The sequence below is a fragment of the Phalacrocorax aristotelis genome, chromosome 14, assembly GCF_949628215.1.
Source record: "Phalacrocorax aristotelis chromosome 14, bGulAri2.1, whole genome shotgun sequence".
NCBI lineage: Eukaryota > Metazoa > Chordata > Aves > Suliformes > Phalacrocoracidae > Phalacrocorax > Phalacrocorax aristotelis.
The window spans coordinates 11014504-11037968 of NC_134289.1; the positions used below are offsets into that span (position 1 = coordinate 11014504).

At 47.5% G+C, this 23465-nt stretch overlaps 2 protein-coding genes across 2 annotated transcripts in view; both read right to left on the reverse strand.

The window, feature by feature from the left end:
* CHAT (choline O-acetyltransferase) overlaps positions 1-16797 on the reverse strand; it is a 32845-nt gene extending 16048 nt beyond the window's left edge. The window contains exons 1-7 of the mRNA XM_075109646.1: positions 16679-16797; positions 13621-13767; positions 11375-11566; positions 9068-9186; positions 7576-7629; positions 4702-4882; positions 3525-3702 (exon numbers count right to left, since the gene is read on the reverse strand). Of these exons, the coding sequence (XP_074965747.1) occupies positions 3525-3702; positions 4702-4882; positions 7576-7629; positions 9068-9186; positions 11375-11566; positions 13621-13683 (787 nt within the window). The 5' untranslated portion in view covers positions 13684-13767; positions 16679-16797. The remainder of the gene's footprint in view (positions 1-3524; positions 3703-4701; positions 4883-7575; positions 7630-9067; positions 9187-11374; positions 11567-13620; positions 13768-16678) is intronic.
* Positions 16798-17909: 1112 nt separating this feature from the next.
* On the reverse strand, positions 17910-20275 carry SLC18A3 (solute carrier family 18 member A3). The gene has a single exon (XM_075109518.1). It carries the CDS (start codon positions 20273-20275, stop codon positions 18680-18682), a length of 1596 nt encoding a protein of 531 aa, XP_074965619.1. The 3' UTR covers positions 17910-18679.
* Positions 20276-23465: the final 3190 nt, after the last annotated feature.

Sequence of the window (23465 nt, forward strand, 5' to 3'; positions counted from 1 at the left end):
GGAAACGTTTAATTGTGGACAGCACATAATACAGCTCCTAATTGAAAGGGTAAAAGTGTGGAACCTATAACAAGAACTTGTTTTATTCAAAAGCATATGATGTCATTAATTACTGTTTAATGGTTGTTAACAAGACGAAAGGAAAAAGGGCTTTCAAACATCAACTCAAAATTCCCTCCATTCTTAAGAGATCAGCTTTCTTCTGCTGGTTTTGCTAGATTTTGGTGAAAATATTTGTGTTTCAGAATGTTTCAGAATGTTCTTAACTAAAGATATGAATTCAGATTGATCAAAACTTCTTGCAAGTCTGTGCTAGGTTCAACAAATCTGTGCTCAATTCAGGAGATTATTTCAGCTGAAAGAATTAAACAATTCTGATTTGCATTTGAAATATGGAGCCATTTCAAAATGTGCATGTTTTTACTGTCTGCAAATATGAAAATTAGCTTGATCCTCTGAAAGAACAGCATTTTTCAAGGTAAGAAAAAATATACATTCCCAAAAGGAGTAGCATAGGTTAGTGAGGAGCTAGAAAAAAAACCAGATACTTGTTATCATCCAGGTTTGTTCTCCAGATGCTGTGTGGTAAAAAAGAACGTAAATATGCAAGAAATGAAAAAGGTGTCATGAGAAGGAGAGGCAAGTGATAGCAGCAGCTGAGAAGGAAGGGGGGAGCTGTGGCCTCTTGCAGGTTATGGTGAGGTACTGCCTGTGGCTGTCTGGCGGCCCGTGCGAGGGCGTGTTGGCAGCCATGGGCAGGGGTGGCCAGCCTGACTCCTTGCAGGCTGCATGGGGACCTGGTGGAGCACGGTGTGTTGTCTTCCCTTGCCTACAGGAGCAGAATCCTAGAGAAGGCACCTGGCGTTCCTGCCGGCTCCCAGCAAGACTTGAGCCAAGAGATTGTAATTGATGGAGCACGCAGATAGGTTGAGCTTTCGCCAGTGACCTGTGCACCCATACAACATGCGAAACACCAATGTCCCTATGATTTGCCTTTGAAAGCATTCAGAAGCTTTATAAGGGAGAACACTTGTCCCTGTCCTCTTGGCTGTAAAGCTCTCCTAGTATCTGATGGTTGCAGGGCTCACCCTAATTGTGATATTTATTCCATTGAGGGTCTGGGTACATCAATGCAAGGGCTGAGAAGATCCTTGTGAATGGAGGTTGCCCCGTATACATCAGCTGCTGGTATTTGCGGACAGGCACCTTCAAGGAAAAGCTGCTTGGATAGTGATTTACAAACTGCTCACAGCTTGCTCAGCATTCTGCTTTAAGTTGTCTGATGGGTTTATATATATCTCATTGTGGTTGCTGCCCACACATCTTTGACAGATATGAAGCCCTTATTCTGACATATGGCTTCAGGGTACCTTGCATCTAGGTATTAGAGTGAGTAAAACTAAGTTCTGCTAGAAACAGAATAGTAGGGGAAAGATGCCTTTACAGAAAGAAGCAGACATGTCCAGACAGCTGATCAAACACTGAAAAAATTACCATGTAATGCAGGCAATGAACCGCACAAGAGCTCATGAACCATGACTTGGGATGGAAAATAAATATTTCCAGAAAGAGCTGAAAGAGAGGAGAAGTGTGAGAACAAGCCTAAAGCCCTGCAAGACATTTCTCATCCTTCTTCCTTTCTAATGCACACAACTGCATTGAATTGGCCAGTGAGCTTTTGGTTAGTTGGGGGTTTGGGTTTTTGTTTTAAAAAGGAACATGTGAGAGGACAGTTCTGAATCAAATTCAGGTATAGTGTGCGTGGGACAGCAGCCCCTACAGCAGTAAGAATTCACTTCCTCTTCTTAGGAGAGTGAGTTAGTTCTGCAGCCTGAATGCAATTAAAATGCTGAATGTGTTTATAAATCAGCAACGGCGGGGTCTGTTACAATATCTTTGAAATTTTCTCACCCAGAAGACCTGTCCTCTACTTGTAGGTCCATGCAGGCCCATGTATATCTCTTTCATAACCTCTGCAAAGCATGGCATAGGTCTTCTCAGTCCTGAAGCATCCTATTTCCCTGCCCAGTACAAAACAGTTGTGGAGTGACCCCTTCCACCTCACAGGGCTTCACTAGAGGTTATTCTTTTCCTCTGTCAGTTGTTGCATGAACATTTCACCACAGATAAGAAAGAAAAAAGGGCCGTTAATAGTCATGTGTCCGTGTGTAACAGCAATGTGTTATGCTTTGTAGAGGAGCTGTGCTAATAAGAGTGGTCGAGGATGGGATTCCTGCTTAGATTAGAACGGTCACATCGGGGTTCTGTGATATTCGCTAGCACAGAATCTGGTTTTTGGCAAGTGCCAGGCAATGCAAAAACACTGTAGAGATGGTTCTGCTAGTTTTTCTTGATCTGCCTTTTTCCTTTAGGATGATGTAGGTTTAAAAAGATGATTTTGCTGCAGGTTTCAAATTACTCACTGTTTTACTTAAGTGTCTTGAAAATAAAGGATTAGGTGTTTATCTGTTTTCATTAAAGTAAGGATTTTTTTTTCTCCTGCTTTAAAAAGAAAAGACAGGAAGGGGAGGGGAAAGCTTGAAGATGAGACTGGTACCGTGTAATAATGGCCAGCGCTCTGTGTGTGCGTTTATCTATATGAAGTTGTTATAAGCACAGATAAACTTGAATAAGAAAAGGGAAGGATCTTCCTTGGGATGGTAAACATATTTTGAGACTGTTGCCAACTCTTGTATATTCCAGGGCATTAGTAAAACAGCAATATTTTCCTGTAGCATTGCTGAACTGGGGATAAAGAGATGGGTTAACGTGCTTTTCAGGAGGGAAAAGTGAATACCTAAGTGATCTAAAATGGCAAGAAGAGGGCATTTACATGACTTAGCTTCAAGGTAAAATATGTAAGGTGTTAAGTGATAGAGGTGACTAATCCCACCCTTTTTTTTCCAGCTGTTTCAAGGTCAGGTGTTTGAGTCCAGAATCCAAGGCAGCGAAATGCTGCCTGTTGGAAGAGAGGGAGAACTATCCCCAGACAACAACTGGTGCCACCTTTCCTAGATACTTACTGAAGGGTTGGATGAATCGGCCCTGGTACTTTCTGCTTTTCTCCATTGACTAGAGACAGTACACAGCTAGATTCAATAGGTGTTTAACTTATAGATACCTCTGTTAGATGAGATGAAAAATGTCTAATAGTTGCCAAAAGCTAAGAGGATATATCATTCCTGTTGGTACAAAATGGATGTGAAGAAAGAGACAAATCACAAAATTTGATGTAATGCAATTTATGTGATGAAAAACAGAATGGAGTGAGAGCTATTTACGTGGTGTAACACTTCAATATATACAGCCAAAGGGCCAAACCATATCTGCCGCTTCCCTGGTAACACGCATCTGAACACTTACACGTATTGAGTTTCCTCCTGCTAGAAAAATTCAGCAGTGAGGTTGCACGTTCAGTCCTTTATCTGCTGTAATGTTCACTCCCAGCAAAGAAAGGCAATGATGAGGAGGAGGAAAAGAAGGAAGATGATGAAGAAGAAAAAGCTGGGATTGCTGCTGCTAACCTTTCATAAGGATCGTCCTGGCCTCTGCCCATTCTGTTCTTCCGTCTGTTGTCAGCAGGCCAATTGGAGGCAGCATTTCCTCTTCATTCTCTGCCATTTTGGCTATCTTTCGTAACTGAGTGAAAAGATCTCCCTCACTGAGACGACGGAAATTAATGACAACATCCAAAACAAAAAACTGCAAAAAAATGACAGAAGTCAGAAGAGCAGTCACAGATGGGTTGGACCCTTACTGGTCCAACGTTTTGCTTTCGCCTGGGTGGGTCTTGAGGTGCTGAAGTCCTGCCTGGAGAGCCAGGCCTGCAGGCAGCGGAGTGCAAACACACTGGGCACTGGCCCAGGGCTCACCCCGCCTGTGTTTTTACACCAGTGTAACGCCAGTTGCTATAGGGGACTTCGACTCTGTGTTGGGCTCAGATAAAACATACATTATTTGAATAAGCTTAAAAAAATACCTGAAGAGATAACATCAGAAAGTATGTAAATAATTTCCACGGTATTATTTATTTAAAAATAACCTAGAGAATATAAAGAACTTCCCACTGAGGTGATGAACAGGACTTCCTGGGAAGGGACCGCTGGGATCTACCGCTTCATTCCACGGGGACCTGCAGGCACAGCTCCAGCAGGACAAATAGTCAGGCTGGGCTACAAGGTACTCTGCCCAGCCAATACACTCTGCTGCTTGATGGCATTTATTGGCTGGGGCAGATACACTCTAATGCTTCAGTATTTCTGCCTGCACCTGTGCTGACTTCTTCAGGCATAGCTGAGGCCCCCCCTGCGTGGGATGGTGGTATGTATGCCCTGCGTGGCGCACCAATTCTTGACTGTCAAGAGAAGAGCATTTCCAGCAAATGCAGTGTAATAAGATTTTTTTTTTCCTCCGTGGTTTCATCTCTGTTTAATAAATGTTTTTGTTTGAATGAGAGAGCAAATGAATTCTGCCACATTCCTCCTTTCTGCATCACTGTGCTTGGAACATAATGTGGGCTAAGGACAAAAATGCTGCAGAAGCATCTTTTGGAAATATTGACAGCGAATGCTTGGTAAGAAGGGAGCTCATACGCAGCACGCTAATTGTGTCTCTGAACAGTGATTACGTTAGGCTCTTCTTGAGTGAATTTAAGCAAACTAAGAAATGTAGAAAGGTATAAGAAAAAGAACACTCATTTACCTGATTGTTACAAGCAACAATGATGTGCTCTGGTTCTGGCATTACACTGCTTTTCTGGGCCACGAGGGTATCTTTGGTATGTCCTGGAAGACGATAGGAAGAAAAGAGTCCATAGTATTGCTTCATACAGAGAGGATGACCAGACAGCTGTCCACGAGCAAAATCAACAGGTAAAGCATGGCTGGAGAGAGAGAAGGAGAAAAACAAAGCCAGAGGAAAAGAGGGGAGAGAGGGGAGAGAGAGACAGAAAGGAAAAGAAATCTAATCTGTCCTTTGTTCTGTTACAATTAGATCAGGTATAACACAAATTGAATAATAAAATGAGATTACAGTATAAGGGAAATAGATTAATTCCCATACCAAAGTTAAATACATCATTCCTGGCAGCTCCATGCATACTCATTAAGCAATAGCATTATCATCTAGTGGAAATGGAAAGAATAGCAGGTCACAAGCAGCTTTGCAATGTGCGTGGGAAGCCTGCCTAGATGGGACCCCAGACACTTGCCAGGCCGGAATTCAGTAGAAGAGCTGGAAAAGACCTAGCACCTTGAAAAATGTGCTGATGAAATTCACTGCAAATCACAGCAGCCCTGTACTGCGCAGAGTTGTTAGAGGGCGTGTGAGAGGGTCTTGCCTGATGAACAGGAACGGCTGGGGCAACACAGGGGGCGTTTCTGGTTTCCACAGAGCCTCCCTTATGTGGTGCTCTTTACTTAGACCTATTGGGGAGTAAGTGCTGAAAACCTATTCCATTTTTATTGGAAGGCATGTGAAAACAACACCTCCTAAAAGGCTGCTTTAGTATCCGGGGAAAAAAAGAAGTTATCACAATTATGATTATGGATTGTAAAACATCCCACTGATGCTGCAGCAGGAAATAATGGTGTTGTCACTCGGGAGAGGCTGCGGAGACCACAGGGGGAGGAAGGTCGCGTGGTGCAGAGGTTCTTCCTCAGCAAAAAAGGACTAAGCTTCCAGCCTGCCAGAGAGGGGCAGGGGTGAAGAAGCACGCAAGGACAGTTGCTGTTGTGCAGGTGATATGGGGTAATGTTTTATGCTAGCTTATCTTTATCTGTCTTTTTAGAACTGTTGCTGTTCTAAACCAGGGATATTCACTTTAGTTGCTGGCTCTCAAACTCTTTATATCACTTATTTCCTTGTACAGATGCTTAATTTTTTTTGTTCCTTATCAGCAAAACATGGTTATTAGTGTTCTCCTTCTCCCACATTTTGCATAATGCACAAATCCTCTTATATTTAACAGAGTGTTAAAGAACATCTATGATGATTGAAAATAGTAGCATAGCATGGTAGATTTAGATAAGAAAATCTGTAACTACAGCATTTAAGAAAGGGGTTACTGACTCACTGATGGCACCAGAAAATCTTGTACTGGTTTAGGAGATGTCCATGTAAGATCTTGTAACTCTTTTATCCAAGTTAGGCTTTGTTTGAAAGATTTAGTCCTGGCAACTGCATAGAGTATCTGCACAGTTTAAATGCCTGGCTCTGGGCTGGAATATTGTGCGTCGGCATGTGGGATGATCCAAGAGAAGCTGGCAGTACACTTGCTGGTAGAAGTCCTTAACAGCAACAAGGAACTGAGAATGTTACAGTCATGGTGTCCTCGTGACGATACAGGAGGGGCAATATGCAAACAGTAATAACAATATGAGGACACAGTGGTGAGGATTTAAATGATTATTGATTTAAAGCAAGTAAATTTGATCACAGGAGTCTTTGGATCTAAAGTAGCCAGGTTGAAATAATAAGAATTTAAATTATCCCTTGCTTGAGCAATGTGGTTGGTTTGTCTCGTCTCAGATGCTGTCATATAAAGATGCAATGAACTACATTAGTATGCAGTAGTACTTCGCAGCACACCGGTGCAGTTGCATGGCATATCTTGGACAAAAGCACGTGCTTTTAAATAAGTACCTCTTCTATACTTTCTGAGTAGCTGTCAGACGTTTGAAGTGAAAAATCAAGTAGCCTCCTCCTCATTTTTTTATCTAATTCATAGATGATAGGGACTTTGTTGACTGAATCTGGACTTTGCCTTCCTCATCCAGCTAAGTGTTGGTTAAAGCCTATCGCACAGGCCTCTTGGATTTCCAGACAGGAAAATGACCCCTGCCCTGCTGTGATGCGGTGTCTACTGTGCTTGGCTCTCCACTGTTCCTATTCTTGGGAGAGCAGTGATTTAAGCATTAGACTTGGAATGTACTAGGTGAGGTTAAGAAGTGCTATGTAAAATGCTGTTATGAGCTACCTCATACATGACACAGAATCATGGATTTCCCCTGTGTTTATATACAGAAAGTAACAATGGCATAAGTAACTTCTTATTTTTACTAGCCACTGAACTGGCCTGTCTGCGGTAAGGTTTCCTTCCCTTGCTGGAATGCATTTTTCTTTTTGAGGGGGAGAAAAGGTGGGGGCTGATGTTCTAAATGGAGGGTGCAGAACGTGGAGGGGCTGCAGCACCCTGTCAGGTGTCCGGTGCCAGGGAAGGTGTGCAGGCTGTGTAACTGCTGCTGCTCTTTGGGGCTGGGGAGGACAGACTTACTGGTGTTTTCTCAATAGCTCTGATAGGCTAATTGCATGTGTCCTTTGGGCTGCACTGCGCATGTTAGAGTGATGACTACCAGGCATCAAAAAGGGTCCTTCTCCTACCTGTTAGATTGCAGTAATAAAGCAGAAAGCGCATAAAAATATTGCTGAAGCGCTTGCCCCTGAAGCGTGCTGGAGCCCCAGCCCTTCCAAATGGTGGAGAGGTGCAGAGCAGCCTGACTTTGGGCATGTTAGAGCACCCCTGAATCAGAAGCCGTGCGGATACTCAAGCAGCAGCTCTCCTTCCAAGCTACTTACGTGTCCAGTAGAGCTTTATAGTCCTGCACTCCTGAAATGAGATTGGCGGCAAACCTGCAAGTAGCAGATAGAAGTGACATCAGTCTTTTGTCATTTGGCAACGCTGGGCGGTTTCTGAGAGACAGAGGAGAGCCTGAATGATTGATGACACAGCATAAGGAGAGAAAGTCTTCTGGCCTGGCAAGAAGAGCCCCCTGCCCCCACCCAAAACCTAAATTAATTCATGTCAAGAGAAATATGAAATCCTAGAGACGGTCCCTTCAAATGCTTAAGCAGACTACCACAGGAGGAAGCCTGGAAGCATTTATTTAGAGAATGGGAGCAGAGGCTGAATACTTAATAGAATCCTTAACGTGGGTTTCGATACCAATACTCATAAGCTGTCCAGTTTATTAGAGTACCTCTCGTCCTAAGCAGATAGTCTTTCTGCAGAGCTGTGGACAGGTGTATTATTTCCTGACACTGCCCACTTGCGCTGAGTCTGAATGGGAGGCTCAGAGAAAAATATTTCCTTGTTAAAGCACGTGAATTAGAAAATGCAAAGTGGAGGTTTTTCAAAAGCTGTGTGCACAATAAATTTAGTCAGTAATGAATGGAAGCATTTATAGTTATGTTTCAAGTACAGTGAAAAGATACATGGGCTGTCTGTGCAAAATGTTAAAATAACACATATCGGCTTCAATGTTCTGGCTGTTTAATAATAGCATAAATTCGCATGCAGTTAATCCTTTCAGTAATGAGCAGCTAGAGAGTGCTAAAAGCAAAGAGGAAAATTGCACTATACGAAGGTAGATTTAATCTGGTTTACTGCTTTAAAAGGAGAAAATGTTTTGGCAAAGGCTGAAGAATGGAATCCTGTTTTAAGGGTGTCTGGAGAGGTATATTCTGTGCTTACCTACTTGCTAGCCTTTTTGCTTTTTAAACGATTGTAGTTGCCCACGACAGCTCAAAGGAAAAATGGCAGTTCAGGGCTGGGCAGGATGGGCCTGAAGGAAGCAGTGTGCTTGGGGAGGAATGATTTTTCAGTTTTTAGTCTTAGATCCCCTGTGTTTCTGGTGCCCTTTTCGGCACCTGAGAGGGACAATTTAATGCCAGTGTGGCCTTTTCGGTTTGCAGGGTGGCTACAAGTCTTAGTGATGGCGTGTTAAAGATCGTTTTCCTTTAAACAATGTGTCTGAAATTAGTATTTTTTTCCATTTCGAAGTGTTTTACTTGAATTATACAATGAAAACTTAGCAAATATTCCTTTACAAAATTATAAATCCCATGACATTTTTTTCCACGCAATAAATGTGATAGTAAAGACACTTTCATTTCTAAATATCAGTATGAGTAACCCCAGAAACACTGCCCTCCTTCAACAGACCCAGTAGGAAAACATTTAATGGTTACAGCCCTCATTTTTTAATGAAAGTTGATTGTCTTTTTGCAAAAGCAGTACATTTAAAATATCCTTTCATTTAGCAAAAGCTGCAAAGTCATAGTACATTACCTCAGCTGGTCATTTACATCCTTGAAATACTGACGAGCAAAGATAATAGCTGGGCTGGAGTTGACTGGAAGAGCTAGCCGGTTGTTGAGGTACATGTCATCCAGCCAGTAGTTAAACACCTATGGGAAGGGGACATGAAATCTTAGAGCTATGAACAACATGCGGAAAGGCAGCCTGGGGGTGAGGGGAGAGTGCCTGGTGCTCCTGGTGTCAGGCATGGGCTCTGATTAATGGAGCTCCTGAGCACTTTCAGCCTGAGCTCTGTGACCTCAGCTCAGCTGAAATCAGCCGCAATTCCGTAATCCTATTTTTCAATCGATGGCAATTTGCAGCGTGTTCCATTAAAAAGTAAACAAGCTCCATATTGTGGTGGTTTGGGTGTTTTGTTGTTTGTTTCTTTTTACAGTAAAAAAATGTCTGAGTACAACATGCTAACTGCTGACTCTTGAATAGCGATTGGGATATATTTAAGAGATGGACAGAATTTTACTAGCGATGGCTTTCCTCAGGGGGCCTCAAATATTCGTCGGTGATGCCAAGATGCTCTATTGTTAGCCGGCAGGTACTGTCCTGCAGCAAGACAGAGCAGGAAAAGAATTTCCTGAGCCTAATGGTTCGGTCCTGCAGATACTGGCATGTGGATAAGGCCACGTGGAGAATTCCCTCTGTGTCCACTGACACAAATGCAGGTTACTGATGCTTGACCCAGACAGACGCACATATTAAATTTCTAACCATTTTTATTGGAAACGCAGAAGTGTGGTAACCGCATTCCTTTATGTCTGAGCAGAGCTTGAAGAATCATTATTTGGAAAATGGAGGCTTTCATAAAAAGATCAAATGGTCTTTCTGAGTTTTGCGGGCATGCTTTGCGCAAAGTAACTATGAATAACAATGAAATTATGCAAAAATAATTACAAATGCATGCATCGCTTGAAAAAGTTCTCCTCTGAGATATTTCATTGCTGTTAGAACAGATGCTTCCCCCACAGTCTCTGGAGTCTTCAGGAGAGCAGGCTAGAGCTGTACTCCTGGCAAGTTCAATTCCAAATAAATTTCTAATTTATCTTAAGAATCGGGTATTTAATTTTAATAACCAGTATTTAAAGTTGAGATGTTTCAGAAAACACTTACACATCCTTCCTCTGTAATTTTCAGGCTGTAAGTGGTTAAACGAACAGTTGTCTCCTGGAACACTCTGTTATCAGGAACACTACTTAAGCGATGGTTAATTTAGCCACCAAAACCATGAAGTTCTATGATCCGAATAACAAAACGAGATTGGGCGGCATTTAGTGGAGCCCTCAGACTGTGGCAACAAGTGGTTCAAAAATTAAGCACTGCTTTTAAAATAAAAGCACTGCCAGTACTGTAGCCTTTTTTTCTGACTATAGCAGCAATTTGATGGGGTTTTCTTGTGGGTCACACAACTGAAAAGTTAAGGGAGAACCACACTTCACTGACGTCGGTAGCAAGCCTGCAGGATTTCACTGAGTCCACGAAACCATTCAGTGTCTCTCTTCCTTGCTGGGATGGAAAGACTTAAAGGAGATCAGTGTTTCTAGTTTTCAGCTGCCATATTCTAACGTGGTTAATACAGGCAGGATGAACTGTGGAATAATAAGATATATTTTATCTACGGTTTATTCAATATTTCTGTCTTGGGAAGCAGAAAGCTGTGCTTTTTTAAAGGCTGAGGTCTCAGCATAGTCTATGTGATATATATATCTCTATACATGTGTATGTATATTTGGCAAAGCAAATACATCAGGGTAACTACATTGGTACAGTGTGACAATGAATGGCAAATACTAGTTTTAAATTAAAAGAGTAATTCCTATCCTAAAGTATTCCATTCTAGAATATTTTGACTGGATCACAGCTTTGGCTAGATGGGTATGCAAGGCACCTTTTATAGCCCTATCAGAAAGCATTTTTCATTTTAATAAAAACTTTAAATCCTCTTATTAAAGGGAAAGGACAAAATTACATCCAGAAAGGATGTAATACAGTGCTTCCTACCGGTAGAGCTGATGCCTGCGTGCATGGACCTGAGGTGCATGAATTGCCTCATTTATGCCAATAAACTGTTGATCTGTAAACATAATAATGGTATGGATATTTACACCGTTTGAAAATCCTAGCCTAATATGTCTGCAATATTCATTCCCTTTGGTAGAATCTGATATGACCTGTTTTCTTTGACCCACTAAAAGAAAGCAGTGATCACACATAGAACATCACAAAAAGTTTGTAAATGAGCATCATCCAACACAGCAATTATTTTTCTCATTTGCATTTACTTACCCAATTTGTTGTCTTTTCCCTTCTTTCCTCAAGGATTTGCTGCAAGGATTCCCCCAGGCCTCCTGCAATTCCAAACTGCTCCACGATGACCTTAGTCTTTCTAAATTGCTCCTCTGGCACCAAGTGCTTCATGCACTGTAGGTACATGCGTAAGGTCTGTTGCAGTGGTGGGACAGGAAGTTTTGGCACTGCCTAATCATTATTAAAAAAAAAAAAAAAGAGATTAGCAAGTAATTCTATTTGTTCCCAAACTGTCCTCTTCTTTTTTTGTCTTTTTTTTCTTCTGTTGCTTTTTAAATCCATTAATTCTCTTTTAGCCATTGAGACACCTGCTTACTTCAAATGTAATTGTGTGACTTCAGTGGAGTTTCATTAGGTCTTAAAGCACCTGGATTTTAGGACACAGTAAGCAGTTGTATGCCATGCTGACAGAGTGGTGCCTCTGTAGTAGTTCTATTTGTAGGCCTTTGGCCTATGAGGATTTCAAATGGATAGGCCAGGAAACCAGTGGAAAACAGGAGAATATTCCTTGGTAAAAATTCTAGAAATCCTAGCACAAACAGGCAAATAGTCATGATGCGAGCATGTAGTCTGAGCTAGGCGCTAGGAAGTCTTCTAATACATTAAGGCATAATAATATAATGCATTAAGAGAAGGTATTTCATTAGTAAAGAAGCGCAGTCAGTTTGTGATCAGTAAAACCATGGGTTAATGCTTGTCTGATTGGGCAATATGACTGGTTATACAATTGCAGAAACAAAAAACGTGCAGATCTACCTGTTTATTAGCACTGACTACATTCAATACTCAGTAAACCTGGGCTTTACCCTGCCAAACCTCTGCTGTCAGCCAGTCTGGAACCCTCCTAGAAGGTTTCGTAAAACATTTCTCTTTATACTTGCTTTATCCTTACCCTGTTTGGAGCAGGAAACCAATAGTACCTGGGAAGAAAATCTCATGCTATCCATGCAATTAAGCTTCCTCTGTTTTTTAATGTAGAATTAACCAAGTGACCTGTAATTAGCCATTCAAAATAGTTGTGGGGGCAGTGAGAAGATCACGCAAGGTGGTAATCCATGAAAGACTGGGAAATTGCAAGAGGCTGTGATGCTCTAAGCATGGTTCCTCAGGGAGGGGGATGTGCCTCCCAGTTGAGAAATGGTCATCTAACCCAGCTGTGCTTGTCCACTAGTGATTAGTGTAGACCACAAACTTTTGGAGGGTTTATTTCTCTAATTTGTTTTTTTACCTGTCTCCTAAAGCAGGTAAAGCAGGTCTTGATGTAATAGACATTCATTTTAACAGTATCACAGGACCATAGCATGCTTTTGGTTGGAAGAGACCAGTCCCTAGTCCCACCTGCTGCTGAGGGCAAGGCTGGCTGCGAACTGCTTTGCTAGTGCATGCAGGGAGGGAGGGGTGGAGGAAGTGCTCTGACCAGAAGGCAGAGTGTCGGAGTGTCCTCTGGGCTCAAATACCAGCTCTGCCTTTTGACATCCACGGAAAAGTCAGTGCTGCATTATGTTTCCCTATCTAGAAACCGAAGATTTCAGATACTCATTAAAAGTGTCACAGGATTACCTGGTATTAATGGCAATGCAAATCCAATTTAGCCTGTAATGCACCCTGAATCTCAGAAATAAAAGAAAGATAGTTCTACATTTTCAAGCCATGTTTAGTCAGGGCACATCTCTTCTGTCATTGATTTCTTGGTCAGTGGAAACAGATGTGTCAAATAATATTTCTTTTTCATACCTGGCTTTGGTCCGATCTTTCTGGGTGAGGTTACTGTACAGTTTGTGACTCTGCTTAGGAAAAAAGCTTTAAACCCACTGGGTTGACTACTTACAGGCATACTCATCCAGCGTCTCTTAAAACAGCTTGAAAATGAATCATAGGTGATAGTTTGATAGTTCTGTACTATTAAGAAATAATTACATGCCATCTCTGACTGTGTAGTAATGCATCCGCTGTTGTGTAATAATATTACACTTACTGGGATTCTTTGCAGGATGTTGGGAGGAAGAGTGTACTTGGATGTGAGAAACACTAATGTTAGATCAAAGTTTCTGATCATAAACTGCTGCAGGATAACTAGTGTTCCCTGAAACAAAGAAATCAGCTCTGGAACAAAGCTTGGTTTACAATTACTATGTTCGTTTACATCAATTTACAGCATTAAAAGTTGTTAAGTCATCTATCTTCAATTTTTTTTTCTTTTTGTTTTCCTGGAAACAATCACTTACGGTCTCATCCTTACTGCATGCATCTTTCTCTTTCTTCTGCATGTTTTTTTCTAGGACAGGCATTCCTGCATTTCTTTTGATATCTTTTCTTGAGGACAGAAATTGAAGCCACTTGGGGACGTTTATGGAGCCTCACGTGCCTCAGTTCTGGAAATAGAAAAGATTTAAAGTCCAGTCAGTACCCATTATTTATAAGCAAAATGTACGTGGGGAGTACATAGAAGCTTCGGAATGCAAAACTAAAGGGAAATAGAAGTACGACGTTCAAAAGTAGCTGAACTGAGCCCTGTGGAGATTGCTCTGACATTCTGTGTGTCCCATTTCGCTATAAATTTCTTTATCCAGAACTCTCTGATGCACATAAATGCTCCCTTCTCAGCATGGTTTACTTTGTCCCTCTAATTTACTTCGCAGTGCATTGCGCCGTGGTCTGCCAGCTTTGTAGTAGCGTTACACGTTAGCTGGAGGAAAGAGGTGACTTTTCTTTGAATGTACTTAAGTCAACACAGGTATAGTAAGGTTGCAGTTTTCTATCTAAGGATCTTGTATGTCCTCCCTGTACCATTTTATATGAAAGCACCACAGTCTTTAAACGCATTTGTCATTGCACGGTTCCATGGACCCAGTGAGGTGCTGTCCTGTCCGTGTTAAAGATGTGGAAGCTGTGGAAAGGAGTGTGATGGGGAGGTGCCTTTGCCCCCTGCAGGCTAGGAGCTCGCAGGGTGCCAGTGCTTTGGGGCACAGCTCCGGGCTGGGGGACCCCGTGAGCCTTTCTAGGCTGGCTGTGGGAGGACTGGGAGGGGTTGCATGCTCTGAGTATACATACATCTGAGCTGCTTCGCACAGCAGTCTTTCCAAATAGCAGATACCTACCCAGGGAGATGGCTGAACCTGCCAAAAGTCACAGAAGTAATCTGTGACAGAGAAAATACTTCCATTTGTGTGTCTCTGGTATTGCGCTTATCCTGGTTTTCACTTCTAAAGATGCCTGTTTCTCCTCTTCTGTGCGAGAATAAGCTATATGTCACACATGTTTCTTCCAGTATAATACTGCCCAGACCAAGCAGTTGTCCTTCAGTTACAGTGCTACAGCTAAAGCAGAGTAAATTCTGTGTGTTCAGTCAGGTCTTGACAGATCACAGGTTTTGGGGGGTTTTATAATTACTTTACACTGCATGGATGCAAAATATGAAAGAAAACATATGTTGGCTAAGTAGAAAAGAATATCACATTTCCTTCTGAAACCCTTGGGACTGTACATTCAGGGCACTTGAATTAGTTCTACAAGAGTTTTTAAGAACAATTTGGATAAAAAGCTACAGTGTATGAAAGTGAGATGAATTTTGCTTAGCAATGGGCAGGGATGGCTGTGCATTATTCCTCTTGAGGAATCAGCTTGGCTATTCCAGCCCTGCGGCTTCAGCATGGCTCTGCCAATGTGTTTGCGGTCACTGACACCTTGTGTTGATCCTGTCCTCTCCCTGTCCTGTGCTGGCTGCCAGTGGGGTCACGTTCTGTGCAGTAGGTTGTGTAAGGCTGAGAGATGTCCCTGGGGCCCTGCAACGAGCCGCTGGGCAAACTCGTGTTGATGTGTCATCTGCTCAGGATTTCAACCCAGGTGAGAGACGATTTCCCTCATGGAAAGGCCACATTAACCCGCTGTGCTGCTCCGCTCCCTCTCGTGTGCTACGCAGGTCACATCACTTAGACGTGCACACACCTCCTAGCAACGCAGGTTCAAAGAACCTCAAATAATGAACATGTCCTGTAACTCCTGTAAGGCTTGCCCAGTTGTTTATGGGCTGGCCTCAGCTCCCCACCAGTGTTCAAGTACAGAGCGGCCATTTTGTCTTTAGAGCCCCTAAAACTGTATTCCCCTAAAGGAAAAAATCCTGCCGGTATCCTCCTTACCGGGACTTTTGTTCTTTCTTTCCTTATGTTTTTTACCAAACTGCAATATGGAGCCATACTGACTACAAGTCAATACCGGCTCTGCATCTGTGGGACATGCTACTAATAACAGACTCACATATCTGTAAAATCAGTGTAGTAAGAGTTTGGGGGTAGTAGCCTGAACGGTACTTTTCTCTGTCATGGGGATGAACTGAAGCTTTGTCTCTGGTCCGAGCGCTGCCAGCTTAGCATCACACCCAATCCTATATATTTGCTCAATAAAGGACAAGGAAACTGACACAAGAGAAAATCCAGCAGAAATACAAGATGACTTCAAAGCTGCTCACTGGAGTGGCTGTGGGGTGCATTTTCAAAGTTATTAGGCAAAAAAAAAAAAAAAATTAATCCTAGCTGTTTTTATTTACAGCTGGCTTAGCTGGAGGGCTGGGGTGAGCGGCTTAGCAGGGTGGCTGCGAGTCATGGCAGGCTGGGGAGCGGGGTGGCCTTCCCCACAGCTCAAACCCACAACAAAAGGCACTGATCTCTCGGTTTGCAGACAGCAGAGAAGGACTCGAAATAAGCCCACGTGCTTATACTTGAGTTCATACACTGCAGACTCGCAAGCTTGCCGTATGTAATGCTGTTGGGGCATTAGATTCAGCCCCCATCTATTCATCCTCACTCTCGGTGTTATCAGGAGGATAAGCTTAAAGTTCTCAGGCATCTATGCTTAAAGTTAAGAGGAATGTGTGCAGGGACACACGTGTCAAGGGTGTGCCCTTGGCAGTACGAGAGAAGCCAGGAGCTGCCCTGTTGCCTGCCTTGCCCCGACGCCTTCCCGCACCTCAGCCCCGGAGGAGCCCCTTCCTTCCCTTCCCCTTCCCGCACCTCAGCCCCGGAGGAGCCCCTTCCTTCCCTTCCCCTTCCCGCACCTCAGCCCCAGAGGAGCCCCTTCCTTCCCTTCCCCTTCCCGCACCTCAGCCCCGGAGGAGCCCCTTCCTTCCCTTCCCGTCCCGCACCGCCCCGGGGTGCCGCCGGGTTGGACGAGGGGACCCCGCCGGCCCGGCAGGACCCGCCGCTCCCCGTCCCCCGCGCCCCGGTCCTTGCGGCCGCGCCGTCGGGGCTGCGGGAGGCGCGGGGCCGCGCAGCCCGTCCCGTCCCTCACCTGCTCGTCGGGGCGGCTCCGGAGCGGCTGCCGGGCGGGCTGGGCTCGGCGCGGCGGCGGCTCTGTCCGAGGTGCCGCCGCCTCCTCCCGCCGCCGGGTCCCCTTTGGGCGGGGGCGTGCGGTGCGCGGCTGGCCCCGCCGCCGCCTGGCTCCTCCCCGGCCCGGCCCGCCCCTCCGCTTCTGCCCCTTCCGCCACCGGCACCGGCGACACCTCGCCCCCGTGTCCCGGGAGGAGCCGCGCCCTCCCCCCGCCCCCCGCCCCCCCCCCGCGCCCTTTCCGCCGTCGGAGCCCGCCGAGAGGCTCCGCGGCAAGGGGAGCCCCCCGAGGGTCACCCCGCCTCGCCACGGGGCTGCTTGTCGCCGGTGCGGGAACCCGCGGCCCCCGAAAGCTTCGTGACCGGAGCGGGGCGGCCCCGGGAGCGGGGCGGGGGAGGCTCCGCTGTGGCCGCTTTACCGCACCGAGACCGGCTGCGGCTTAGCGAAGCGGGGCTCAGCTCCCACGGCCGTGACCACCGCTCCCTCGCCCAGCCCGCCGCGCCGAAGCGCCGTCGCGGTGCTTTGGAACCCCCGTGAGCGGCGGCGGCTCCTGCGGGAGCTGCGGTGCTTCCCGCACCGACCAGCCGTCCGTCCGCGCCCCCTCCGCGCCCCCACCTCCCCAGGGACGGGTGGAAACCCTTGAATAGTTGCTGTGGCCGTCCAGATAATTTTTCCCCCGCCTCTTGAGATTATAAACCGTTTATTTTGTTTCCCAATGAGCTAAGAATTCAAATAAACGATTTTATTTTAAGTCAAGACAAATTTACAGGGCAAAATATGCACTCTGGTTCCGTTGTGGGTGGATGGAAGGTTCCCACTTTTTTCAAAGGTTTGAATGAAGCATTTCACCCATCTTTTGTTTTGTTTAATCCCTGTCGGCTACGCTGAGGCGGGCGCGTTGCAGCTGGGGCAGCGTTCAGCACCGAGAAAGGCGATTTCCAGTGTTGTGTCTCTAACTGCTGGTAGTGCCGTTTGGAATATTCGAAAACTGAAATTCCTGATTGTGGGAATTAAATTGGCATGAGAATGCAAGGAGCTGTTTTTAGGCGACTGAGAGCACGTTTGCAGTGCCGTGGTGTTTGCTCAGACCTGTTAACGTATGTTTTGAAGAAAGAATGAGAACATTTTGCATCGGGGTTTTCTCCTGGGTGATTTTGGTAACCGATGAGGTTTGTGTTATGAGGAATTGTTACCGTAGGGGTTACCCAGCTCACTCCATCAAGCAGCTCTCAACAATGAAACAAAGACAATAGATCCCCTTCAATTCCGTTTATTCAGATCGTACTATTCTTGTAGTTTGGACTTCAACATAATACAGCATATTGCACTTACCGGAGAGCAGCACAAGAGAGAAAAATAAAAGTACAATACTTCAGTTTATTCCCAAGGAAGAATAAGATGTTGTGATAATTGTTGCTCTTCTTAAATATATGAAACCAACTGAAAATCTAAGTATATGTACACAAGATTTACTAAGTCCCTGAATATGCCATTCAAAATTTTACACACTTTTTTGCTTTTCTTATATTTTTTTTACTATTTTTTACAGAGATATACAGTATGTCACACACAGTTTCAGCTTGAGAAAACTTTGCACAATTATAGCCTGGCTACGAGGCCGTTGGGGTTTTTTTTTTTTGTTTGTTTTGTTTTGGTGGTTGTGTTTTTATTTAAAGGATTCCCCTCCCCCACCCCCCAGCCCCCGATTTATGCTGATGATTATTCAGATAATTTTCTTCAGGATTGAACCCCCCACTCCCCACCTCCTCCACCTTGCCAGAATGTTGAAGGAAATACCAATTGGAAATAAGTCTAGAAGAAGAAAGCCATTACATCATGACAAAGGTTAAACTGTATATATTGCACGTCAGTACAGAAACATAATGCAATAATGCTTTCACCCCCCCCTTTCCCTCTCTCCCACATGTCCCTCCTTGCTCCTGGGGCCGGGCGGCGTGGGGGAACCTAACTGTACTCATAGTCTGATGAGTCCTCCTCGGACACCCCTGTCAGGTCTCTGCGGTAGGAGCCCATGCCATTCTCCTCCGCTTCGCCTGCTGGCCGGAGGCTTTTCCCCGTGCCTTTGCGCTCCTCCATTTTGATGGTGTCGTAGAGTCCCTTAGGTCCTTCTTCAAGCAGGATGTTCCTCTCCGAGTGAGAGGGTTTCATTTGGCAGACGTTTTTGAGGAGGAGGAGGACGGGGGCGTAAAGCACATTGGCGAGCCCCATCCCCAGGTTGAGCTGCGCAAAGCCCATGGTGTGCACGATCTGGCCGGCCACAATGGGCCCCAGGGCATATGCCACAGAGTAGGAGATGTCTGCGATGGCGTAGACACTGCCGTAGACAGAGACGTGGCGCACGTCCACCAGGAAGGCCAGGGTGGGCAGCAGGGCTGTGTCCACCAGGGCAATGCCGAAGCAGATGCCGCAGAGGGGAATGACAACCTGCCCGAAATTCCTGCAGGCTGGCACCAGGCAGGAGCTGGCTCCGATGATGGCCATGCCCAGGGCTCCATAAAACCACTGGAGGTGGGGGTACGCGGCGGCCAGCCGGACGGTGACGTAGACGCCCAGCACGTGGGGGAAGAAGGCGGGCAGCCAGGTGAGGCCCACCTCCCAGTCGCTGGCCCCCATGGACTCCTCCATCCAGTTGGCGATGGTGGGCTCCAGGAAGGCCAGGGGGATGTTGCAGGTGGCCAGGGCCCCCGCCACCACGGCGATGTAGGGGTCGACCATCAGGCGGTGGATGGGGGTGCCGACAGGCATGTTGGCCCGGGCGCCGGTGGCGCAGGGCGGCGCCAGGGCCAGCAGCAGCAGCCCGTCGAGGAGGCAGACGCAGGCCAGCACGAGGAAGGGCACCTGCTTGCCTGCAAACTCGTAGAGGACTCCGCCGAAGGGGGGGGCGGCCAAGCTGCCGAAAGAGATGCAGGCCAAGGCCATACCCAGGGCACGGCTCCGCGCCGGCTCCTCAGAGTAGCGGTCGGCGATGAGGGCGATGCCAGCGGTGTCGGCAAAGGCCGAGCCCATCCCTTGCAGGCTGCGCGCCGCGAACAGCGTCGCGTAGTTCTCGGCGAAGGCAAAGGTGAGGGTGGCGAGGAACATGATGGCCAACCCGGCTAGCAGTGGCACCTCGTAGCCCACGCGGTCGATGAGGGTGCCACTGAGGGGATTCACCAGCAGCTGCAGTATGGCTTTGGAGGCGAACAGCACCCCGATCTGCACGTCCTCGTTGCCCCCCGCCGCCGGCGGGTACCGCGCCGGCAGGAGGCTCCGGTTGCCGCTGCCGCCGCCGCCGCTCTCGTTGCCCCCCGCGGGCGCGGACGGGCCGTCGGGGCGGCCTCCGCCGCGCATGGCCGCGATGTAGTCGGGGATGATGGGGACGATGACCATGTAGAGCATGTTGTCCAGCAGCAGGGCCACGCACACCACCATGAGCAGCAGCCGCCGCTGCCGCCGCGCTTCCCCCATGGCGGTGCCCAGCCGCCGCCGCCGCTCGCCCACCGCCTCCGAGAGCCGCGCCACGGCGGCCCTCGCCCGGCCCGCGCCCCCCGCCTCCGCCATCGCCTCCGGCATCGCCCTCAGCGCCGCCGCCGCCGCCCCGCCGCCCGCATGGGGCACGGCGAGGGCGGCCCCGCCGCCGCCGCCGCCGCCGCCGCCTCCTCCTTCTCCTTCTCCTCCTCTGCCGCCGCCGCCCCAGCCGCCGCCGCTCACCTCCCGGCGGCCGCCGCCAGCCCGCGCCGCCGCTGCCAGGCGGCTCCGAGGGGCCGGCCCTCCATCACCACACTAATAAGCTCCGCTCACCGAAACCCCACCCGCGTCCCCCCCATCCTCCCCGCCCGCCCGCCCATCCGCGCCCCGCCCCGCCGTACCGCGCTGGCGGCCACAGCTCTGCCCGGCCGCGGTGAGGGGGCTGCGGGGCAGGGGGCTGCGGGGCCCTGCCCGCCCCGGGGGTTTGCCTGGGGACGGGGAGGCGGGGGCCCGCCGGTAGCTCTCGCCGCCCCGACGGCGCGGCTCCCCGCGGGACGCCCGGCGGCCCTGGAAGCGGCCCTGGCGGCCTCCCGGAGCCCCTCGCTCCGTGGTTCCCCTCGGGGCTTGACCGGCGCAGGGGCAGCGGGCCGGCTCCGACGTGCGTCCGCCCGCCGGTGCTGCGGTAAGCGGTCCGGAGTCCCGCTCGCCTGCGGGGCCGGTGATTACCGGCTCGGTACCGGCCGCAAAGCCCCCCTCAGCCCCCGCCGCCCCCTCCCCGGCCGCCCTGTGCCCCCGCGGTCCGGCCCGGCCCCACCAGCTGCCGCCGTCTAAGCCGGGAGCTACCGGCCGGCACAGCTCCGCCGCCCGGGACGCAGCCCCGACGGCCGGGCAGGGCGCGGGGGCGCCGGGAGGAGCTCGGGCTGAGCGGGAAGGGGGCCAGACAGGGCTCCCACCTCGGAGGCTGCGTTGGAAAGCAGAGAGCAACCCAGTGACCACCTTCCCGCATGCATGCGTGCGTAGCACTTGGACAAACACCAAGGAAATAATCTTCAGGTGCAGTGGTGTTACATACTTCCCACGTCTTGCCTGGCCAGTGCTGCAGCTGGAAGCCCTGCGGAGCAAGGGGCCTCGCTCGGTGCAGAGGCTTTGGTATTAGGAAGATACGGCTTGCATAAAGCAGGGGGTAAATGTCATTACTCCTGTAACAGAAATGACATGTGGGCTGATCTGGGGAGGATCTCTGCGGAAGGCTGTATGAAATAACTGGATCTCTCCGCCGAGCGGTTCCTGAGTAGATGTGGAGTTTGGGCGCCTTCATTTGCTTGCGCAGCTGGGCTTCTGTAGCTGAAAGGGAGGTGATTTATCTGTCAGTTGCTGTATCTTGCTCCGTTGCAGGAGAACTGTCTGGATGGCCAGAAGGACTTTAAGCTGGATCCCTGCATGGAGTGGCATACAGATCTGATTGTGTTTACAGAGACGTGGAGTCTTAATCCACACTTAAAATAACGATGCCCCTAGACATCCGTGTGGTCATTGTTATCAATATTTGTTATTCATTTACTGCCCTGCTGTAAAACTGCAGAAATACACCAATGGCAACAGGGACAAAGCTCTTGACCCGGGACTCTAAAGAAGGTAGTATCCCAAACGCTTCAAAAGACCATTTCAGAGCGTAAAAGGGAAGTGTCTGAGAGAATAGAAGAGCGGTTTTGGAAGGGTGCTGAGCTGAAGGCCAAGGCTGCTGCACTTGGCTGCATGGTTCAGGGTACTTGTCATCTGCAAGGCAGGGGGAAAGAAACCCCAAAGGCTGCAAAGCTCATCCTCCTCGCATTCCTCAGACAGACCCTGGGGTAGCGGCCTGAGAACATGTTTCTGCGAGGGATTGGGGGCACAGGAGGAGCAGCTCCCAGGATGATAAGGAAACTGCCGAAGGAGGCACCCCCTGTTTGGGATGGATGTCACGTTTGCAGTAAGTGGTAATGGGTTGGGGGCAGGTATGACTGGATCATTGCTGTGCTGCAGTCAGGAGTATTGGAATCTTGGCTCTTGCTTGATGAGGCACTTTATTTGATTAAAGTTTCCCTTTTAATCAGAGATATGGCCATTTCCCGTCTCTAAAATGGAATCTGGCTCTGGGGGTCATGTCTGGATAATAAAGGGACTGGTTCTCTTGTCTCAGGGGAGCTGATATCGAATTTATTACCATCAAGGGAAAGCAGTATTATACTTGTAAAATGTTGCATAATAAATTTAGCCTTCTTAGTAAATCAAATCAGCGGATACCCTTATCTGCAAGAGATGCGTCATCGCTACGTGAGCTTCTTTGACTAGACAGAACTAATGGGGAGAAAATGTACCTTCAAATGTGATCAAAGTTGATGGACCTACAGTAAATTAAAGTAAAGACAAGTCTTCCCTGTGTTTGGCTTAGAAACTCATAATTACATTTGGGAAGGGACTTCAGGGTGAGGTGCAATGACTTTTAAAATTTTGTACTTTTATCCCAAAGCCCAGAAGATGTGACACTTATTTGGTTGCAGAGGAGGAATGCGGAGGAGGTGGTGTACTTCGTTTGTCCTCCAGTGCAGAACATGCAGTTTTGGAGAGCCACTGTTAATGTCAGGGAGATGGAGAAGATTTCAGGTCTGTAGAAAGAAGAGAGTTGACTGCACCAGGACTTCTCACCACTTTCTTTGTTCTAGAGCTGTAGATGAAGGAAAATGCAGCTTGTGATGGCTGTTTTGCCACAGAGAGGAATTTATTCTTGAGTCCAAAAAAAGCCCAGGGCCCAGGAAGGGAAATTACATTTAGAATCTTCAAGATTTCAGGAAGAACAGAAAATATATAATGCATATATGAGCATATAAATCTGCACGTCTGATGATGGTATCACTTCAGATTGAACATGAGGGGAAAGTGGGGTCTAGTCTAACCAGCCAGTCACATTTCTAACACTCTAGTTTAAAAAGAAAGACCTACCTTGGGAATTCTGGAAAAAATGAGAAACATTTCTCTCCAAACCTCAAAATGAATGAGTAGTTAAACAGAAAACGAGTTGTGTACAATCCGTGTGTGCTTGTCCTGCTACCTACTGAATTGATAGTCCTCGCTCTTTGCAATGACAGTTGTTTTTGATGCTGTATCAGGGTGATTTTATGGAGAGAGAGAGAGAAGCAACAACTGCTGTGATGCACTCTGCTGTCAGGAATGGACTTAAGTTAATCGTGCATCATTAGGAGTCTGTCTTCCACAGGAGAAAAACTTTTTGCTATGAGGAGTCTAA